Below are 19,578 nucleotides of genomic sequence, written 5' to 3'. Positions count from 1 at the left end.
GAAAGCCACATATTCCTATTATGTGTTCTATGAAACTAGCTAGAAAACATCATTTGATTGGTCCGTGACAGTCAATGGGCTTTATAAAAGAGAAGTAGAATTGGATTTCTCAGCATTATCCTTAGAGCAGTGGCCCCCAACCTTTTTTGTGCCACGGCCCGGTACCGGCATCACAAAATGATCCGTGGCCCGGTACCGGCATCAGCACGCATGACAAGGCAAGGCGAGCTGAGCGACCGGCCAGCCAGCTGTCCCCCACTTCTCCCCGCCACCTTCAACTCCTCCTTTGTACCTTTGTCGATGGGCTTCGCTTCGGGACAGCTTCGGGACAGTCGCTCAGCTCGCCTTGCTTTGGGTGCTGAAAGCATCCTCGCGCCTTAGTTTCGTTCGAAGCCCCCTCCTTCGATGAAACTAAGGCGCGAGGATTCTTTCAGCACCCAAACGCCGCTTTCCAACTAGAAAAGCTCACCAAGAAGTACTTTCTCGTCAAACAAGATGGCGGCGCCCAGCAAACCGGTGGCCCAGTAGGAAATGTTCCACGGACCGGTACCGGTCCGTGGCCCGGTGGTTGGGGACCAATGTTACCTAGTGTTGCATATTATAACAGCCGCCAGAATACCCTTTGTGCAGGTATGGAAAACACCAAATATCTAATAATAAGATCTAGTAATACACAAAGTAACAGAAAGTGCTGAGATGAATATGCTAACAATGAAATTGAAAGAAAAAGACGACTCTGAATTCTTTGGAACAATTGGTATAAATGGCTAACAAACAGAACCAAAAAGTGAGACAAAAATGTTAATTGAAACAACCCTTAAGAAAGTAAAATAAAATTTTGTAAACTATATAAGGATATAAGAATAATATTAAAGCTAAAGATATTATTTAATAGTAGATAAATGCAATATAATGCAATATGATATTTAAATCAAAATCTTGTATAGATGCCAAGAACGTTGTTGATACCCTGATGTTTTACGATGTAAAAAAAAAAGAAAATTAATAAAAATAATAAAATAAAATAAAATAATAATAATGTTGTTTTCCATTTAATCTGTCTTCTATGTGTATAAGTGCATGTGTTTTAGGGCTACCTTATCAGAGCTGCCAACATCCTGATCCCCCAGAGTTTAAAAAAAAAAGTGACATTATGATTTCCTTGAGATTCCTTTTAACTAATGTGTTTGTGTTTTCAGAATGACGACAACTTCCTAAATGTCATCTATGATGCTTATCTCGGCAGCGTGAGAAAAGCAACACTGAAAAAGCCCATCTGAAGCATAACATTTTAATTAAATGTAGCCTGGTTTTCATGTTTGGAACAGCAAGAGAACGGAAGAGGTTTTTAACTTCCCGCAAGACTTTAAATTATCTTCATTGGAAGCTATCTTGTTCAGAGAAATTAGTAAATGGGATCATTAGTGCCTTCCTGATTATAGTGTGAAAACACCATCAAAATAATTGTGGCTCCTTAAAAAAAAAAAGCACGGTGTAGATTCCACAAAAGCCATTTCATTAAAATGACAAAAACAGCATAATGATGTCGTGTGCAAGCTCCTCCCCTTTCATGCGTGCATATATCATGATGCGTGTAGCCAAGGCATGGGACTTGTATTGCATCAGGGCCTTTTTGTCCTTTGCTTCCCACCTGGATGCCACCTCATTGATGGTATGCTGGCTTGTATAAAAGATCGATACGATTGCTTTGGTTTTTCCAGGTTTTGTGGGTTTTCAAATGTATTTAAAGGCTATTAATTATGTGGGTACCGAAAGGCCCTGCACGCTTCAAAAACTTACTCAGAGAAGTGCTTCAAATTTCATATGAATGCAGAACCAACTTGCTATTTGTTAAAGAAATTTCGTTCTTTCCTCAGGCTTCTGCGAAGAGAGAGAGAGGGGGGGGAAAAAGGATAACGCTTTAAGGAAACCACTTCTCAGCCCTTAAAGCAGTAGCACCTTTTTTCTGGCTTGGGCAGAAGTCTGAAAAAAAGTGGGGATACTCAATTAATAGAGAGCTGTTGGATGGCACAAGGTCTGAAGGCTTCTTCTGAATCCTTTTTGGAGTACGCACATTTTGTTGGGAATGCCTGTTGCTAGAAATCACAAGTTTTTCTACTTTGAACTATTTAGAAAGAATAAATATCGAATACATATTTATTGGCCACCAGGTGGCAGGATAGGTCTGTTGTTTTGTTGTATCCACTTTTAAATAGATTATTTCTACAGTAGCATCACAGAGCTGCAATTTTATTTTCTATCAGCTGAACTAACCAGCAAGTTGTTCAGAAATCAGCAAAGTGTACTTGATCCTAGATGATTTCTTGAAGGTAGGTCTACCACATATGGACTGCACAAATCTGGAGGGCAGCAAACCATTTAATAAAACTTTTAACTCTTTGATAGCACTGAGCAATTATTTGGATTTTTGCGCCCCAGATCTGTTATTTCTAGTAAAGACAATGAGTGCATATAGTACAGCAGCCTTGTTAACACATTTGAAAAACTCTAGGCTAGACAATAAGCAATTCTTGTTGCAATTAAAGGTTTCATAAACAGACACCATCTGGCCCTATCCCCTGGAACGTGGTAACTTAACTATGATTTTCATGTTTTTTAAAATGGTGCTCATATCCTGAGTTATGGCAAAGAAGGTTTAGAGCTATCAGATCCAGACATCAGGAAAGAGGTACAGAAAAGTTTAACTGGATTTTTCAGTCCTGATCTGATAGCCGTAAGATTAGGGTAAGATTTATTACTGTAGTAAATTTATATGCCATGATTCCAAGAGGCCGTAGATATTTATATCTGTTATTCTGCTATTCTGTGCTCATCAGTTGCTTAAGACCGAGTCAGTTAAGAAAAATACAACTTTCCCATTTAAACTATGGTGTTTTTTAAGACATCATTTGGATGTCAACTGCAGTGAAGCCCAACTTTATCCACAAATTATGAAAGACGTAAGATTGTTTTCTCTTTTTAAAAAAAAGAAAAGAAAAAAGAAATTGTAAGTTGGTCTTTTCTATTTTATAATGATTATAGAATTATAACTGTTCATAAATAAACTTTGGTTTCTGCTATCCCTATTTTGTACTTTGATGTACAAAACTGTTGCCTTCCACTTGCTAATTAAATTATAACTCCCAAACTTCCCAGCCTCTACAGCAGGGCTGGGAAACAATGGTCTTTTGATGACCTGCGGACTTCAACTCCCAGAATTCCTGAGCCAGTCATTTTGGGAGTTGACATCCACAAGTCATAAAAGGAATGTCCAGGAATGTAAAAGTTGTAGCAAATATATCCAGAGGAACTGTGAAAAATAGGCCAACATCTGTCTGAAATTCTTTTAAGGGATGGCTGCATTGTTTTAAATTATTAAAACCAGGACAAAGAATGAATAGTTTCATTTTTATTGTATTGTTCCATGAACAGATGGGCAATGGTTTGGTGATCAATTTGCAAAGAAAATATAATGAAGAACAAATATTTTTGTGTCATCTCATTTTTGCATTGTGCTTTTTGAGATTTGTCATTTTCAGTATTGAGTTTAGTTCTTGTTAAATATACTGGATATAAGTCCAATACCCAAAGGATAGCAAGTTACCCAATTTAGTTTATTTCTTTTGAAAAGACATGCCTACAAGTCAGTCTTGTCTCCTGATAATCTCCTGGACGGGTCCCTGCAGTTTTCTTGGTAAGATTGCCTAAGGTGGGACTAGAACTCACAATCTCTCAGTTTCTTGGTGGCTTAAATTGACAGATAACAGATAATCAGAGTTGGAAGGGATCTTGTAGGTCATCTAGACCAACCCCCCACCCAAGCGGGAGACTCTACACCATTTCTGACAAATGGCAGTCCAATCTCTCCTTGAAAGTATCAAGTGATGGCGCTCCCACAACTTCCGAGGACAAACAGTTCCATTGGTTGGTTGTTCTCACTGTCAGAAAGTTTCTCCTTATTTCCAGGTTAAATCTCTCCTTGTTCAGTTTCCATCCATTGTTCCTTGTCTGGCCTACCGGCGCTTTAGAAAATAGCTTGACCCCTTCCTCCCTGTGGCAGCCCCTCAAATATTGGAAGACTGCAATCATGTCCCCCCTGTTCCTTCTCTTCACAAACTGGCTCTATAGTTTACTTTAGACATATAGGAAATCAATTGTTCATTCTGCTTGTCAGTTGTAAATTATTTTACTGAGGTGAATGGAAGTTTCCTGTTAGGAAAATAAGAGTATTCTTTATGAATTGAGTCACTATTCATTGAGTCATTATTAAGCATAGCTTTTGTTAGTGCCAAGATGTCAGCAATTCCACACAGAATTTCTTAGAATGGAAAAAACGACAGAGAAGATGACAGGTGTCCTTTTCCAGAGGGGAACAACCACAACAGAGAACTCCTGGGCACTGCATTTTAGGAAGGTGGTTGAGATGCAGAGGAGAACAAAGAAGACTTTGCAGGAAAAGCTTAGGAGGGGAAGGGTGGAAGTCTTAGGTAGTTCAGCCTGGGGCAGTAAAAATTGCAAGTAGGCAAAATAGTGTTATGTAAAAGATAGAGCAGAATTACTCACTCCAGAAGACAGAACATGAAACAAAGTGTTTAAATTGCAAGGAGGCAAATTTGGGTTGAGGAGCAAAAAAAGAAAAGGGAACTCTAAAGGTAAGAGGGTCACCACACTGAGCTACAGGCTTTTTAATATTTGAGCAAATGGAATATATGATCTCTTTCTAATAAATTTCATTCTGAGAAATGAGACACTGAATTAAATCTCAACGCTGGCAATGTTTAAAAACCTCCAGCTGAGAATCTAGCACCTCCCTAGGCAGTTTACATATATATATTGAAAAATATTGTCAGTAACTCTCAAAATTCACTAATTGCTATCAACTTTCCATGAAATTGTCACTGAAATAGTTAGGAATAAAAAATTCACAGAAACTACAGACCAAAGGTTGCCCACCATTGGTGAATCATCTTATCTTGGGCATTGTGCATAACAAAAAGGAAAGTTATTAGACTTTAAATTATAAATCAGATGATACTTGCAATTGATCAATTCTATCAGCAAGCACCAATTTTAGCGAATTGTTAGAAGACAAGAAAGATCCAACAGTGGCCCCATTAAATTATGGTTTCATGAATAAATCTGACTGCTGAGATAGCTTTTATTTATTCATTCACACATTGTAGTTTATTTGGTTTAGTTTATTTTGAATAATCCAAAAACAAAACTAAATAAATGTAATATCTTTACAACAACCCATAAAAGTTTTATTTTTTCTACAGCCTCTTAGATTTAAGAACTCCAAGGTTATTTGGTCTTAATGTGTGCCCATGCAGAAAATTCACTCTTACAGGATCCTGGATAGTGGCCATATTCCGTCTGCCAAATTTCTCCAAAGAAAAATTATTCTAAGGATTCTGAGAAGTCAATTTGAATGCCATTAACAGTTCCTATTCTTGTTTATTTAGGAAACAACATATTTCATCCTCTGTACTCAAAGAAATACTTGTAATAATTTTGTTGCCTGCCTCTGAACAAATTCCAGTCTTTTTTTATCTATATTTATGGGCAGCTTCCAAAATTAAAATCCCTTATCTTCATTTTCCTAATCTCAATGCACAGAACACAATGTTCTTTGTGCAAAAGGAAATAAGTTTAGCTGCCTTGGGAGTAAAGCATTATTTCTATAACAACCATTGTATTATGTATTTCCAAAGAGAAGGAATGATAGTCTTACATCAAATAAAAAATTAGTCCTGGGGTACATTAAGGCTTAAACTTTATCAGATTTATTGTGCTGCAAATTTGCAAAATGAACCAGTATATGAGTTGTTATATTCCATAGCAAGATTTGTTGGCAACGTATCTTCACAGTAATTTTTTGTTTTTTATGTCAAGTAACACAGGTCCTGAGGTGTTGATCTGTCATCTGTCAGCGCGAACAACTAGATTGACACATGTAGAGTTGAAACTATTACTTTATTGTTTCTGCCCATAATACAGGAATCTCCCAAGACTGACAGCTTTCATCTGGGAAAGACCAGATAAGGCTCAAAGGCATTCAGGTGCTCGCTTGTGTTTTATGTAGTGAGTCTTAACTAATTCTCTGCTTGAACCCCAATTTGGATAATTGGTCTCCAACAACATCTCCATAACATGTACCGTAAAATATTTTAGATGCAGATGAAAATTAACAACTTGACAGGAAAGATGGCTATGGAAATAAAAGAGAAATTATCAGTTTCTACACTACAACAAAAATAACATAGACACCAAAATTAGTATATTTTTCATTGGCCAAAGCATATGTAGTGGTCTATTACATCTAGTTCTTCTCCAAGTATATTTTTTTCTTTCTTTAGTGAATGTTTATTTATTTATTTATTTTTGTCAATTGCTTACAAGATAATAGGTATAAGTAAAAACATAGTTGTGAATACATGGATGCATATAAGAAAAATAAAAGAAACAATAGGATAGGGACAGTAGGCACGTTGGTGCGCTTATGGATGCCCCCTACAGACCTCTTAGGAAAGGGGTGAGGTCAATAGTAGACAGCCTAAGGTTAAAGTTTTGGGGATTTGGGGAATAATCCCACAGAGTCAGAGTATTCCAGACATTGACTACTCTGTTGCTGAAGTCGTATTTCCTGCAATCAAGTTTGGTGCGATTAACCTTGAGTTTGTATCTATTGTTTGCTCTTGTGTTGTTATGATTGAAGCTGAAGTATTCATTGACAGGTAGGACATTGCAATGTATGATTTTATATACTATACTTAGATCGAACCGAAGGCAGCGTAGTTCTAGGTTTTCTAGATCTAGAATTTTGAGTCTGGTGGCATAAGGTATTCTGCAATGAGTAGAGGAGTAGGGAACTCTTCTTGTGAAATATTTCTGGACTTTCTCAACTGTGTTAATATCAGATACGTAATGTGGGTTCCAGACTGATGAGCTGTATTCAAGTATCGGTCTAGCAAATGTTTTGTATGCTCTAGTTATTAGTGCAATATTACCAGAGAAAAAGCTACGTAGGATTAGGTTAACAACTCTTAATGCCTTTTTGGCTGTGTAGTTACAGTGGGCTCTACCACTTAGGTCATTAGAGATGAGTACTCCAAGATCCTTGACAGAGTTTGGATCATCAACAAGGTCTTGAGTATTCAGGCTGTATTTTATTTTCTGAATTTTTTTGCCAATATGTAGGTCAGAGCATTTATTTGTTGAGATTTGAAGTTGCCATTTGTTTGACCATTTTGATACATAGCCAAGGTCTTTTTGAAGGGTAGCAGTATTGTCTGTGGTGTTGAATAGCTTTACATCATCAGCAAAGAGAACGCAGTTGCTCTTGATATGATTACAGAGGTCATTTATGTAGAGTATGAAAAGCGTTGGTCCTAGAACACTGCCTTGGGGGACACCACTGTTGACAGGTACAGAATTTGATAAGATGCTCCCAATTTTGCCCATTTGTTGTCTGTTTGACAGGAATGCTTCTAACCAGTTATGCAGGTGTCCAGAGATAATGTAAGATTTTAGTTTTAGGGGTAGTTTGTCATGTACCACTGAATCAAAGGCTTTACAGAAGTCTATGCAAATTGTGTCTATTGCTTTGCACTGATTGAGTTGTGTAATCCATGTTTTTGCAGTGTAAGAGTTGCAGATTACATGAGAGTTTTTTTCCTGAAACCAAATTGTTTATTAGAGAGTGGAGGATGATGGATTGGTTAATAATTGATTCCATGACTTTACAGGTGACACAGCAAAAAGAGATTGGTCTGTAATTTTCAACTAGGCTGGGGTCTCCCTTTTTGAAGATGGGGATGACCATGGTTTGTGACCATATATTAGGCAAGGAGCTGGTCCTGAAAGATTTTTCAAAGATTATGCTTAGAGGTTTGGCTATGGCAGTGGATAGCTTTTTTAAGAAGTAGGCACATATTCTGTCCGGTCCAATAGATAGAGATGGTTTTAGATCGCATAGTGCTTTTTCAACATTGTCTTCTGTAAAATCGATATGTATTAGATCATTGTAGTTGTCTGTGGTTCGACTAGGAAATACTGGGCATGATCCATTGCTGTTTACAAATACTGAGCCAAAGAATGTGTTAAAGAGGTTGGGTTTAATAGTGTCATCATTGCAGTCTTTACCATTACATCCCTTCAGGGGTGGGATGGACCTTGGGTCTTTTAGTTTGTTGTTTACAAAATTGTAGAAAGCGTGGGTGGAATTGGTGCGTAGAAGGTTTTCCTCTTGTTTAATGTGATAATTGGTGCATTCAGTCTTTATCTGGTGGCACAAATTTTTGTAGCGGCTTTTGAAGTTGGCAACGTGACCAGATTTGTCTTTCCGCCAGAGTGATTTCTTTTTGGATTGAAGCTTCCTTATTGTTATGGATAATTTGTTTTTTTCTGGTTTTGGGAGTTGTTAATGGTACATATAATTTGATGACTCTTTTGACTTCAAGTAAAAATATGTTGTAATGGTCTTCTACAGTATTGCATCCAGAGAATAGAAATTGCCAATCAAGAATGAGAGATCGTTGTTTATAAGATTTTAGTTGCCTTTTTTGAAGTTATAATTGGGGATTACATCATTGTGATGATTTTTGTCTGGGCGTATGTTGAGACAAAAGTCAATCGTGGTCACTGTTGGAAAAGGGTTAACCTGGTTCTTTTTCTTCTTTTTTATTTTTAAGCCAAATGGTTGTGCTTTGTGTAGTTCTTGTATGCATCTTTGTAACTCTTCTGGGTCTCGTGAGAAGAGAACAATATCATCTGCAAATCTTACATGATTTAAAGAAGCACCATTGATTTTTATTCTATCTTTGCCTAGCCTAGTCTGTGAAATACTTCTTTAATGCAGGCTGAGAAGAGGCTAAGTGATATTGTATCACCTTGTCAAACACTTCGTTCTGTGTAATTGATCATGCTAATGTGTAACTCCAGGATATTACTCATACTTCAGGTGAATCATATTTCTACGGTGAACTTTCTTAAAACAATATTGGAAAAGAGGCACCTGAACCAGGCATCGTGTTATATGCTTATGGCAAAGTGTACAACAAACGAAGAGAAAAAAAATAATAATTATAATACAGTGTTAATTATCTCATGATCTTATTTCTTCCTGAGGAAGTGAATTCCAAAGCATGTGAGCTCCTATAAAAGAAGCCTGCCATTCTGTTAATGCCTTGTAGAGTTGTGGGCCTTCTTGAGATATTCATATTCAAGTCTAGAAAGGCTTTATTTAAACTTTCCATTTTCTTTCTAAATCTTCTTTTCTAAAATGATCCCAACTTTGAAGTTATTTTTGCAAAGGTCTGTTTCAGCTATTTTCAACTTAACTTTCACCTTGTTTTGATTTGCCCAATTCAAATGTCTTAAAAATTTCATTTCAAAATCAGAAACCTTGAATAGACATTCATTATATTAGAGCTCCCTCTTGTGCTTACAAAAAAAAAATCTGATACATTCATAAGAAAAGAAAATTTAACAGATGACATGCAAATTAAACCTGGAACCAATTAATTCCAGGTCAATGAACTAAAATGTATTATTTATTACCCTAAATTTATTATTTTTCTACATTATTTACTTGTGTCCTATCTTTATTATTTTTTACAAATAATTCAAAGCAGCGAACATATCCAACACATCTTCCTCCTATTTTCCACACAAGAACAGTAAGGTGATGTGGGCTGAGAGAAAGTGGAAAGTGGCTTTCATAATACAAATACATCCTTGAGGCATCTTGTGCTCCACTTAACAACCCACATAGTTGTTTAACAACCACATTGGGAAAGATAATTAAAATAAACTCTTTTGAGATTGGTAAGATACTTATTTGTATAACTGTATAAAATGTCCAGTTTCTTTTCTATCCAAGTTTCTCTTTGGGTTTTTCAGGTAAAAAAAGAAAAAATAGCAAATCAAATACTTATCTGCTAAAAAAAAGTCCTTGCAGTGTTGGCCAGATATAACTTGTAGCTATCCTTATCCCTCTTAGACATCTGTAGTTCTGAAACTGTTAAAAATAATTAAACAATTGATCAGTAATAAAGGGAAAAGTAAACAGTCAGAAAAGTTAATTAGGCTGCGTTCTTTAATTATGAAAGTCTAAACTGTTAAATTCCTGAATTAAAGAGAAAAGTCCAGAAATTTAAAGTAGATATAAGGAAAAAGTAACATTATTCAGTGAACTAAGCTTTAATTAAAAGCTGAAAATTCAGATTGGCTGCTCTCGTTGGTTATTAAGTAAGCACTGTAAAGCCATGAATGGTTTTCAGAGAAAAGTATAATCTTGAGGATTTTAAAGACTTCTGGGCTCATCCTTATTGCTCCTAAGAAGAAAATGGCTCTTCTGCCAAGTTTCTGACAGTTAATAATAATGATGAATGATTTTTTCTAGTCAGGAAAGAAAAAACATTAAACAATTTTTCCTTCATCTCCAACAAGTTGCCATTTTGAGTCTCCCTTGCCATCGATTTCTTAGTATAACATTACATTCAGACCAATCTGCTTGGATAAGTGACTTTTTCTGGCCTTAACATCAATCTGTCATGGGAGCTTTTTTTAAAAAAAGCTGACATCAAGGTAGCTGTTGTGCATGGAATAGGTTTCTTATTGTTCCCCAAAGTTTGTGAGGACCCTAAAAGAGCATGGGATGTCTCAGGGTGAGGAAGTATTGGGAGGTGGGGCAGGTGGACTGGGCCTGTGCTAGGCCTCCCAGGGCCTTCCCCATCCTTGAGACATCTTGTGCTCCACTTAACGACCCACATAGTTGTTTAACAACCACATTGGGAAAGAGCAGGGCTGGGGGGGGGGTCATTAAGCAAAGCGATCACATGGTCACATCGCTGAATGACCCTCATGATTTGCAACTATAATGAGTGGCTGCATTATGGTGACAAGTCAAGTCTACCCATACATTTTTAACCCACCCCTCCATATGCTGGATTGTTATTGTTTATATTAATAATTGTTTCCTTTTGATCTGAATTACAAAGATGAGAATTGTACCACAGAAATATGGGGAGGAAAACACTGGAATCATATGCTCTATTTTAATTTGGTTAATGAAATGTACCATTTTACCCTGGACTACTTGAACAAATCTAAATTTCATTTGTAGTAGGGAGAAACATCTGCCATTAGAAATTAATTTATATGTGTTGTTTCATAAAGTGGGGAAAAGGCACATTTTTAATCAGAAAGCAATAAAAATGAAAAGTAGGTACAGCATAGAGTTTTAGAACACTAAAATCTTAGGATAAGTTTATCTTGATTTGTTCACTGTGTTCAAGTCTATCTCCAATTTATCTGAATTTGCCAACATTTATGTTGAATGGAATATTGCATTAAAGCTACGGAATTAACATATAACTTTAAGTTTGGGATTACTATGGTTAAGTGTGAAAGTTTGTTTTTTGGTTTACTGAAGTAAAAATATGTCATTATCCAATGAAAGCAGCATAAGGAAATCTGCTGAGAATGCATATGGGTGATGGTGCCATGAGGACATATGGGGAAATTTCAACTTCTCTTGAAGGATCTGTACTCTTGTCTGAAGGAGTGAAATAAAATTGTGTGGAAAAGCCACTCACCCAGATATATCTTCCCAAGGAAAGCAATCCATTGACTTAGCTTGACAATAGGAACATTCAGATGTGAAAGTGCTCACTACAAGAAAGCTAATAAGGCTAATAGAATATGAAGCCAGATTTTAGATAGCAACTAGGAATAAGTTGTGGTTTCTCTGAACTTAAGGATACTGTTCTATTTGAATCCGATTACCACACCCTTAACACATTATCATTGCACATACAATGCATATTATGTAACCCCAATCAATGAACCAAAATCAAATAAACTATATATATATTCTAATTTGGATGAGTTTATAGGGAGATGCTATAATACCCTTTTATCTTTAGGCTTGTCTATGCCTCCAGCATTGATCAATAAACTAATGTATGCTTCACTGAATATTTGCCAATCTCTGGTTTAAAGAGTTTTGCAACAAAGGTTATTCTAAAAAGTAGGGACAAGAGTTAAGAAGCAAGCCAGTTATACTATAGTGTATTTATAATTATACCATACTACGCAGATTTGATTCCCAATTAGGAGAAAAACATTCCTATTTGTAAATTGATTAAATATAAAATCTGTGAGGATAAAAAAAATAAAGTATTGTGGTAGTTCTTTAAAAATGTGTTGATTGGTGCAGAGAGAATGAATATGATAGAGCTGATGATAAATTGATGTTTTCTTTGAGGCAAAACAAGAGAAAAAAAATACACAGTTTTAAATTGATGGGTGTTCGGAGAACCAGCAAATACCATCTCTGACTGGCCCCACCCCCATCTATTCTCTGCCTCCCATTGAGTCCCACTTGATCAGCTGGGTCTTCTTTTGTTGTCCTGCACAGGAGAACGGAGCTGGAAAGCAGGTTAGTGGGGTGGGGAGGGAATGGGGATTTTGCCGTAACCTTCCCCCAGGAATGGGAATGGAGATTTTACAGTATCATTCCCTTGCCACACCCACCAAGCCATGCCACGCCCAGTAAGCCATGCCCACAGAACCGGTAGTAAAAAAAAAATTGAATCCTACCACTGGCAGTTATAGGAAAAGTTTCCTTGGCTTGCAAAAGATGGTGATGGTAATGATTGCATTCCTTTATTATTTAACTTAATGAGGTAGTACAACAGCTTCTTTCAAGAGTAGGACAAGGAGGGAAGAAAATTTAGAGATGCAGGTTTTTTACCATAGCATTTAATTTCTTTAGCAAATATCACTCATGGCATGAAATAATGAAATGAAAGGAGACGATGAGATGAAATTCTAACTAGCGTTAGCACAATATTTTCCTCACATGTTTCAGATTACTTCTGTTAAACAATTGGTTACATCTTTGCATACAGTATTCTGCAGTTTTAAGTACAGGATTAAATCTGCTGCTATTGCAGTTGCAGAAGAGGTTATTTTATCTACTTGACCCAAGTTGTTGGGTCAAGTAGATAAAAGACCCAACATGATAAGCCATAGAGCCATTTGTTTAGCTATATGTTCGGGAATCTAGTCATTGCAATTTATATACTGTGATTATGGTTTAAGATGTGAAAATCTAGGCAGTTGTGGCTTATCAGATCACATAATAGATTAATAGAACCTAGCTATTGTCACTTTGTGTGTTTTGCTGTCGATACGCCGTAAAATTGGCGACTCTTCCATTCTACCGATGGCAGAAAGGGTGTCTTTCCCCAGCTGTTTTATGTAACAATTCCATATCTTTTGTGATGCATCTTGTGGAGCAGACTAGTATAGCCAAAGTGGCTTTCCTGATATGCATATGAGGATGACTGGCCTTAAAGGTTACATTTCCAAATTCCAATGCTTTTTAAAACAAAAAGAAAAATAATATCAGATTTGGCAATAACTCACTTGGGACAACAGGGCAGTGGTTCACCACCTGTGGTGCATGGACCACTGTGGGGGGGGTGCAATGTTTCATCACTTGAAAAAATGTTACACTTTAAATCTTGAGTTAAGCCTTGGGGGGTCCGTGGCCATGATCCATTGCCACAAAAAGTATTTAAGGGGGGTGAGGAAAAGGTTGAGAACCACTGGTTTAGGGCAGAAATATGCCTCCCTGATCCTTTGGGAGGAGACTTTAAGAGTTATTTCAAACAGGAGGATCACATTTAGAAATACCTCTGCTGTTATTCAGATAGTTATTAGTATTCCGACTGATACTTCACAGACATTTAGAAAGGCCCACTTTGAATCCTTTTGTATTTTCTCCATTGTGGATGGGCTTTCAATTTCTTTGGTACTCACATCTCATTAACATGACTTCTTTCTCCCTTGCAAAAGATGGATGAGGACACGAAATGAGAAGGCTTTCAAGCTGATTCCTCCCTGACTCCCTGGATGCTTCCCACTAAGTCAGCCTCCTGCTGGCATTCCTTTCTTCTCCAATCAGCCTTTCAGACACTTTTCAAAGTACAAAGCAGGGCAACTGGTGCACACCATTTTTTAAAATTAGTGTTCCTTTTCACTGTAAATGAGCTTGCATGAAGAAACGGGAGAAGAAAGCAAAACGGATCCTGTCTTTTGTGCCACATGAAAAGATGGCACAGAATAACAATTTTCACTGTTGTGGAAGAACACATGCATTAATGTATTGTAAGCCTGCACAAAGGATGTTCAAACATCACACTAAACCCTGATTCAGTGGGTTCTGACCAGTTCTGGAGAGCCGGTAATGGAAATTTTGGGTAGTTCGGAGAACCGGCAAATACCACCTCTGACTGGCCCTGCCCCCATCTATTCTCTGCCTCCCAAGTCCCAGCTGATCTGCTGGGTCTTTTTTTGTTGCCCTGCACAGGAGAATGGAACTGGAAAGCAGGTTAGTGGGGTGGGGAGGGAATGGGATTTTGCAGGAACCTTCCCCTGCCACACCCACCCAGCCATGCCCACCAAGCCACACCATGCCCACCAAGCTATTCCCACAGAACCAGTAGTAAAAAAATTTGAATCCCACCACTGACCTAGATGAGTAATTCAATGCTCCCTGTCTCCATAAGTCCCCAACCCCATCCCATTTTGGCATACATCAAAACAACCCCACATTGCATGACTGAATTTTTAAATTATTTTTTGACAAAGTAAGTAATTGTCTTCTGCCTACACCTTCTCCTAGGTTGAGGCCTTCAAAACATATTTATTTTATCAAGTTTGTTGAACAACCCAAGTTGGGCTGAGGAGGAGAAATATTTATTTATTGATTTGATTTGATTTGATTTGTCAATCGCTTCCAAGATAATAGGTAAAAGTATAAACTTGAGTGAGAATACAGGAAATAGGTACGAATAAATGGGGACAATAGGACAGGGATGGTAGGCACGATGGTGCACTTATGCACTTATACATGGTGTGTGTGTGTTTGTGTGTGTGTTTTTTTGTGCATGTGGGTTAAAGGAGTATTTTCTGTTCCTGTTAGAAGAGATCATTTAATTGTTTCACTTCATTAGATTTTTAAATCTCTGCAGTCAAGGGACTCTTGGCACACCAATATATTTCTGTTAGCCTTACAAAAGCACACTTAGGAGTACTTGTCATCCTCCATTCAGTCATGTCCAAACCCTAGACACTCTATGGATCAGCACTCACCATTCCCCTCAGTCTTGCACCGCCTCCTTCAGATCTGCCATGGTCATCCAGGTGTCACTTTTTATAGTGTGCAGCCAGCAGATACTAGGGTGGCCCATTCTCCTTTTCCCACTGATCACTCTCAGCATGTTTGACTTTTCAAGTGAGACAGCTCTCATGATGTGATCAAAGTATGACAGCCTCTGTTTGGCAATCTTGGCTTCGAGTGATATTTTTGGTGAGGTTCAGTTTGGACTTCTTTGGAATGGAATGCATGGAATGCATCATCTCCAGTACCACAATTCAAAGATGTCCACCCTTCTCCTTTTTCAGAGTTCAGGTTTGACAGCCATAAGTAGCAATTGGAAAAATTATTGCATTAACTAATTTGCATTTGGTTGGGAGGTTTGATATCTTTACTCTTCCAGATATTATTCATGCCAGTATTGCAGCTTTTCCAAGTGTTATATGTTAGATTCTGATTTCAGGGCTGCAGCCACCACATTGGTCAATTTGAAAGCCCAGGAAGATGAATCCTTTTACGGTTTTGATGGTTTCATTTTCAGTCTACACTCTGACTTGTGTGTTCTCTGCAGCCACCATTATCTTTGTTTTCTTGATGTTAAGGTGAAATCCAAATACTTTCACTTTCATCTTTGACTTTCAGCATTAGCCACTCCAGATCTTCCTTGCTTTCCATGATCAATATTGTATCATCTGTACTGAAATATTTGTACTGAAGTATCATCCTGAAATAATAGCCATATCTTTATTGTAAGGTTACTTCACAAAACCTTGCAAGTCTGAAAGTATCCTTCCCCCCTCCCTTTTTGTACTGTGTGAGCAGGTGAGTTGGTCAATTCCATTCAGTTCTTGACTAGCCTCTGAATGCTCTCACAGATATAGTGAACAATGAATCCTACAGAGATATTACGGGATTGTCAATGTCTTTGAAGAGAGAGCAACTATGACCTGGGCTACACCAATCTGGATGAGCATTGGATGGCAGCAAAGAGCTACAGTTTCCCATATGCCTTTGCTGTCTTTGAGGTTTTGTAGCTCAGAATTGATAGCTCTGAAGGTAGTATCTAGCTCCCATTTCCACTCTGTGTGACAGATCGGTTGTTTTCACATATCCCCAGAATGTCCAGTAATTTTGCAAGTCTAGTGGTAGACAGTCATTGCATGTGTTAATTCCCTCTTGCTTCTAAACTAATTAAAATTATAATATTGGCCTGTTTCTCATGCTTTTTGCATTAATGTGTCTATTTTCATAGTTTACAGTCCACCAGCCTTTTTTCCCCGAGGGAAACCCCAAAGCAACAAACAGTGCAGCAGAAAACAATATAATACAAAATGTCAGGATAATGATCAATACTGTGCGCCTGACCTAAATTCTCTCTTTTAATCAGATTGTCCCGGGTAATAGGATTTAGGGTTCAATATATTTCATATTTTCATAGTGATGGGAAAACACTAGAAGCCAAGAAATAAATTGGATTCAAAGAGCAGAGCAGGGAATAGTAGTACCGGTAGGCAACACAAGACAAAACCTTCCATGAAAGTAGGAGCTAAGGATTCTTTGGAGGGGATCAAAAGTCAGTAGGTTTGTTTAAAGTTGTGAAATTGTGATGCCATTCTCTTTTTTTAAAAAAGACTTCAAGTTGGCTAGTTCTGGGCTCTGAAAGGACAGATTGATGCATCATGTCTCCAGAAATTAGAGTAATCCTGGCTGATTTTATCTCAGCCCAGTTCCTTAAATCTGCAGCTGCTTCTGGTATATGACGGGATTAAAAGGGCGGCAGTGGATTATGTATATCCCGTGGCTTTTGCTGTTTACGGAGTTCCCCTTCTAGTCTGCCATTCTTACAGGGAAATGGATATCAACCTCTCTTTGATACCCTTCATAGCTGTGGAGCAGAGTATTCCTTGAGATTCTAATCCAACCCAGAAGGTTCTCGGGGTCCTTCCTCAGGAAGTTGTTCTCCATCTGAAAAGAGGAAGGAGAAGAGACACAAGGTTAAAAGCATGAAGGGTTAGGGGCTTCTACATCTACCTTGATTCAAGCTTCATCCCAGCAAACTATGATGTTGGAGACTCATTTTCTGGAGCCAGGAATAATTTAGCAGGAAAGAAATGGGGTAAACATTTTGTCTGTGCAACTGATTTTGCTGCCAATAATTTGGACACAGAGGATGCTCCTGTGGCTTTTCTTCTCATTCAGCTGCCTCCTGCCCTTCTCAAGGCCCCAAATGAAAATACCATATGAAACGTAAGTGACCTACATTTTTTATGTGTCTCCATTATTTATGCTATTTAGCACTTCACCCTTTAAAATCTCTCAACACTGCTATTTTATACCCCATCTCCTAACCAGCCTTTTTGCTCAACACCCACATTTCATGTTGAGGAATATAAAAGCCATCTTTTGTATCAAGTTTTCTTCCCTATACGTACATTTTATTTCGCTCTTTGAACATATGTGGGACTTCTCAATTCTCCTTCGACTTGTTTTCTGCCCCTATCTCAAAATGGCCATTAGAATTGATGCGAACATTTTACTCACAATTATTCAAATTTTATTAAAACCATCGTTTTACTTGAAGAACAGCTGGCACAAGCTTCTCTTGTCAAGTTACATTTTGAAGGTTGAAAACTCGACCAGCTCAACAAAAAAAACCTGCCCATTTGTCTGGCTTGTACAGAATTGCTGAACAATGTTGCACTAAAATAGCTAGGAAGAGAATTAAGTCTGCTAAGGTGAGGAGAATTAAGGGAAGCATATATAGACTCCATTCAACCTATATACAAGTTGAATTAAAATGTTAGGTATGAATCGGGTGAGAAGTTATACATACTTCGGGCAAATCATGATTTAAACAAATTTGGGCAATATCATGTCCCTGCTTAGAACTAACCACAGCACAAATTGTTAGCCAGGGATCTATTCTTAAACCACCAATAACCAGACTGAGATAGACTATTGGATCCAAAGCACTGGAAATTATGAGGGTTTTGCATCTTTTTGAGGTGTATGCTTTTTATGTCTGCTCTGTCAAAGCATTTACTTTTTCTTCTTCTTTTCTCTTTGTTTGTTCCTGGCTGGCTTCTTCTCTTCCTCTGAATCTTTACTTCAACTAGGGGCAATGGCTTAAAAATCTTTTCCCTCGCACCAGTCTGAGGGAAGGAAATAAATGTCTTTCTCTCAGCAGTTTTCTCAGCTGCTGCCTCTTCTCTTAATTAGGGCTATCTTTCTGTTTTCCTCTTTATTTGTCTCCTGGCTTTTGAATCTGTTTATGCAACGTCTTCCTTATGAGGCCTCTGATAACAGAGCTCCCAGAGAGTCATTTGTCTTCTTCCCATTCTGTCAGGTTACCATGAAGTTCTCTTCATCTTATCATCAACCCATGAGCAATATAGGCTTATGCTACCCATGGTTGTACCAGTGTATAGAATAGAATAGCCAAGTGTGATTAGGCACACAAGGAATTTGTCATGGTGCAAATGCTTTCAGTGTACATAAAAGAAAAGATACATTTGTCAAGAATCATAATGTATAACACTTAATAATAGTCATAGGGTACAATAAGCAATCAAATCATACTAGGAAACAGTCAATATACATCATAAGGATACAAGCGACAAAAATACAATCATACAGTCACAAGTGGGAGGGGATAGGTGATAAAGAGTGATGAGAAGAGTAATAGTAATGCAGACTTTGTAAATAATTGGACAATATTGAGGAAATTATTTGTTTAGTAGAGTAATGGCGTTCAGGAAAAAACTGTCCTTGTGTCTAGTTGTTCTGGTGTGCAGTGCTCTATAGTGTTGTTTTGAGGGTAGGAGTTGAAACAGTTTATGTCCAGGATGTGAGGGATCTGTAAATATTTTCACAGCCCTCTTTTTGACTCATGCAGAATACAGGTCCTCAATTGAAGGCAGGTTAGTAATAATTGTTTTTTCTGCAGTCCTAATTATTCTTTGGATCTGTGTCTGTCCTGTTAGGTTGCAGAACCAAATCATACAGTTACAGAGGTGCAGATAACAGACCCAATGATTCCTCTGTAGAATTGTATCAGCAGCTCCTTGTGCAGTTTGATCTTTCTGAGTTGACACAGAAAGAACATTCTTTGTTATGCTTTTTTGATGATGTTTTTGATGTTAGGTGTCCATTTTAGGTCTTGTGATATAGAAGCTAGAAATTTGAAGTGTTAAAGTATTCTTAGAAACAGCTTCAAACGGTGCAGAAATGTGTTGGGATTTGTTATCCTTTGGCAGCGACTGGTATGTCAGTATAGTTTTTGGCAGACTCAAATATGGATAGATATCACTAAAATGGGATAGTAGGGCCTTGGGCCACTCATTCTCTCTCAATCCAACACCTCACAGGGTTGTTGTTATTGGAAAAAGGTGGAGGAAGGAGCATTA

The 19,578-nt window shown here is 37.7% G+C and overlaps 2 protein-coding genes across 4 annotated transcripts in view; both read left to right on the top strand.

Annotated features, from left to right (window-relative positions):
- Positions 1-11,992, top strand: part of DCP1B (decapping mRNA 1B) — a 57,429-nt gene extending 45,437 nt beyond the window's left edge. For all 3 annotated transcript variants that reach the window (XM_087935077.1, XM_026717897.2, XM_026717820.2), the window contains exon 9: positions 1,200-11,992. In XM_087935077.1, the coding sequence (XP_087791203.1) occupies positions 1,200-1,280 (81 nt within the window). In that variant the 3' untranslated portion in view covers positions 1,281-11,992. The remainder of the gene's footprint in view (positions 1-1,199) is intronic.
- Positions 11,993-16,677: 4,685 nt separating this feature from the next.
- Positions 16,678-19,578, top strand: part of CACNA2D4 (calcium voltage-gated channel auxiliary subunit alpha2delta 4) — a 160,656-nt gene continuing 157,755 nt past the window's right edge. The window contains exon 1 of the mRNA XM_087935075.1: positions 16,678-17,419. Coding sequence (XP_087791201.1) covers positions 17,343-17,419 — 77 coding nt within the window. The 5' untranslated portion in view covers positions 16,678-17,342. The remainder of the gene's footprint in view (positions 17,420-19,578) is intronic.

Source organism: Pseudonaja textilis, chromosome 5 (assembly GCF_049901715.1).
Source record: "Pseudonaja textilis isolate UNSWEBS1 chromosome 5, rPseTex1.2, whole genome shotgun sequence".
Classification (NCBI taxonomy): domain Eukaryota; kingdom Metazoa; phylum Chordata; class Lepidosauria; order Squamata; family Elapidae; genus Pseudonaja; species Pseudonaja textilis.
Note: the sequence above shows the minus strand (reverse complement) of the source record. Positions and strands in the feature narration are given on the sequence as shown.